The sequence below is a fragment of the Acanthisitta chloris genome, unplaced genomic scaffold, assembly GCF_000695815.1.
Source record: "Acanthisitta chloris isolate BGI_N310 unplaced genomic scaffold, ASM69581v1 scaffold26341, whole genome shotgun sequence".
Classification (NCBI taxonomy): Eukaryota; Metazoa; Chordata; class Aves; order Passeriformes; family Acanthisittidae; genus Acanthisitta; species Acanthisitta chloris.
Window position 1 is genome coordinate 1 of NW_008655793.1, and position 3,224 is coordinate 3,224.

At 56.5% G+C, this 3,224-nt stretch overlaps 1 protein-coding gene across 1 annotated transcript; it reads left to right on the top strand.

Annotated features, from left to right (window-relative positions):
* Positions 1-1,093: 1,093 nt before the first annotated feature.
* Positions 1,094-3,104, top strand: LOC103811122 (potassium voltage-gated channel subfamily H member 2; the record flags this gene model as incomplete). Its single annotated transcript, XM_009084074.1, has 3 exons — positions 1,094-1,522; positions 2,233-2,632; positions 2,905-3,104. Coding segments are annotated over 3 exons (1,029 nt in total), but the record flags the coding sequence as incomplete, so codon positions are not given.
* Positions 3,105-3,224: the final 120 nt, after the last annotated feature.

Consider the following 3,224-nt stretch of genomic DNA (forward strand, 5'->3'; position numbering starts at 1 on the left):
AAGGTCCTTCTTGCGGATCTGTTGTCGGGGCTCATCACCGTTGCCTTGGGACATGTGGATCCTCCTCTCTCCTTTCCTTCATAGCCTGGCAAAAAGCTTCTTCTAGCTGGGGGCTCAGTGCTGGGAAAGAGAACTGTGGTGCTCCTCACCCTTCTCTGCAGCTAGCACTGGTGCCCAGCCCACCAGGGAATAACAGGGGTGGGCAGGGAGGATCTGGCTGCCCCCAGATCCAAATAAGCCCCTTTATGCCACCACCCCTCAGCACCCAAAGCAGGATATCCCCAGCTCTCCTGATCCCCAGGACCTTGTGTTGTGTCCCCAGGTGGCTTTAGAGCCCACTGGGAGCTGGTGTTGGTCCTGGAGTGGGGAGCTGGGACAGGACTGAGATGCTGGGGGACTCAGTGGTGCTGTGGGAGTGCAGAGAGACCTAGGGACACATGGCAGTATGGAAGGGTGCCTGGGTGCTTGAGATGGTGTTTGCATGTTGGTGGCCAGAGGTCAACCCCCTCCCTGGTCATACTCAGGTGGGAAATGGATATTGACCGAGGCTTTGTTGCAGGTGGCCCAAGCTGCCCACTCTGCTTGGAGGGACATCCAGAGGAAGGTCCTTGCTGGGGCTGAGAATGGCACAGTGTTAGACTTGTGGGATGCCTAATGTCCTGTCACTTTTGGGGCCAGGCCATGGCACAGCCATGGAACTGCATCTTCAGGCTGCCCATCCCCAAATCCCTGTGGCAGGGGCACCCAGCAGCTCCATGGCACAGAAATGAGAGCAGAAGGAGGCACAACAGGAGGCACTTGCCTCTCTGCTGCCGTGGTAGGGTCTGAAGGGCATAAACAGGTAAACAGCTGCTCCAAGGGTGCTCTGACCATCAGAGACAAACAAGGAGCTGGGTAGACATTGATGTTATCCATAGTGGACAACTCACCCTGTGACAAACACATACAAAGGCAACAAAGGTGAAAAGGGTGTAGGAAACCCATTTCATGCTCCTCGCTGCCCTACCAGCGTGTGGGAACCCCTTGCCTGGTTCCTGGTCTCATCCAGCCTCTCTCCTGGTCTCCTTTCATCCTCACACCCATCTCTTGGCAGGTGCTGTCCCTGGGTGCTGATGTCCTTCCCGAGTACAAGCTCCAGGCGCCGCGCATCCACCGATGGACCATCCTGCACTACAGCCCCTTCAAGGCCGTGTGGGACTGGCTCATCCTTCTGCTGGTCATCTACACAGCTGTCTTCACCCCTTACTCAGCTGCCTTCCTGCTCAATGAGGAGCAGGTGGAGGAGAAGCGCTGGGACTGCAGCTACTCCTGTGACCCACTCAACATCATCGACCTCATCGTGGACATCATGTTCATCGTGGACATTGTCATCAACTTCCGTACCACCTACGTCAACATCAACGACGAGGTGGTGAGCCACCCTGGCAAGATTGCCATCCACTACTTCAAGGGGTGGTTCCTCATCGACATGGTTGCTGCCATCCCCTTTGACCTGCTCATCTTCCGCTCCGGCTCTGATGAGGTAAGGACTCGGTCTGGAGGTCCGTCGGGACAGGAGGGGACTCATGGATGGACAGGGAGAGGTGTATGGGAGAGAAAGAGATGGAAGTGGTGGATGGCTAGATCAGCAAGGAGAGGTGGGATTAGTCAGAGGGGTGGGCAAGGATGTCATTCCAGGCTCTTATAAAGCAGCTGGGACCTGGGATTTCATTCTGTAGGGTCAGGCAGCTCTACAGACCCTACTGCAAGGGCTCAGTGTCTAACTGGACCCGCTTCCCTTGCTGGGGCTGACCCAGCAGAGCAGGCTGGAGGCTCAGTTTAGGGACTGGCCCCACACACAGGGATCAGTTTGCCAACCAGACTCAAAATGTTGACAATGGGGTGGCCCTGTGGTTTCTGCACTACCTGGAGGCCCCACATCTGGGAGTGTAAGGCTGCTGTTTCAGGAGCAATGGGTGGCAAGGTGAGGAACCACAACATGGGGTTGTCTTGGCTACTCCCACTTACTCACCTGTAATCCCAGAGCTTGTTACCTTTAAGGGCAGAAGGAAACTTTCCTTCTTGTGCCGTGACTCAACTGACCCGTTTCAGAGTTCACCTCCAGGATAAGGCAACTCATGCTCTAGAAATGCATTTTGATCCTTCAAAGGGAGCACAGCTATGCTGGGAAACATGTCTTTGGCCAGATTTATGCCCTGCTTTTCCCTGAGGTTCCTCCCCTCTGCCCTGCAGACCACCACCCTCATCGGCCTCCTGAAGACGGCGCGGTTGCTGCGCCTGGTGCGCGTGGCGCGCAAGCTGGACCGCTACTCCGAGTACGGAGCAGCTGTGCTCTTCCTGCTCATGTGCACCTTCGCCCTCATCGCCCACTGGTTGGCCTGCATCTGGTATGCCATCGGCAACGTGGAGAGACCCTACATGGAGCACAAGATTGGCTGGTTGGACAACCTGGGCGACCAGATCGGCAAGCGCTACAACGACAGCGACCTCTCCTCGGGCCCATCCATCAAGGATAAATACGTCACTGCCCTCTACTTCACCTTCAGCAGCCTCACCAGTGTGGGGTTTGGCAACGTCTCGCCCAACACCAACTCTGAGAAGATCTTCTCCATCTGTGTCATGCTCATTGGCTGTGAGTGCCTGCATGTCCTGCTGTTCCCTGTCCCTGCTTCGGAGGTTGGAGGGGCTGCTCTGGGGAGAAATGGGGAGAGCACGTGGGATTTTAGGAGAGCATCTCCATCCATCTATTCTGCACAAATGGACGGGGCGATAGAAATGCTGTTTCAGAAACCCCTTGGGTCCAGGTCTGTGGTAGATACGGGTTTGGAAATGTGCTGTTCCGGGTCTGGTGTAGCTGGCCATGCATCTCCCCATGTCCTGCTGAGCCCTGCCCTCTCGTTGCAGCTCTGATGTACGCCAGCATCTTTGGCAATGTCTCTGCCATCATCCAGAGGCTGTACTCGGGCACAGCTCGCTACCACACGCAGATGCTGCGGGTCAAGGAGTTCATCCGTTTCCACCAGATCCCCAACCCCCTGCGCCAGCGCCTGGAGGAGTATTTCCAGCACGCCTGGTCCTACACCAACGGCATCGACATGAACGCGGTGAGTGCGGGGCAGGGAGGCCCCACGTCCTCACAGCACTGTGTCCTCATCAACCTGGAGTCTAGGTCAGGGTTCACCCAAACATTGGTGAGATGCTGGTTGCCCAGGGAGGCTGTGGCT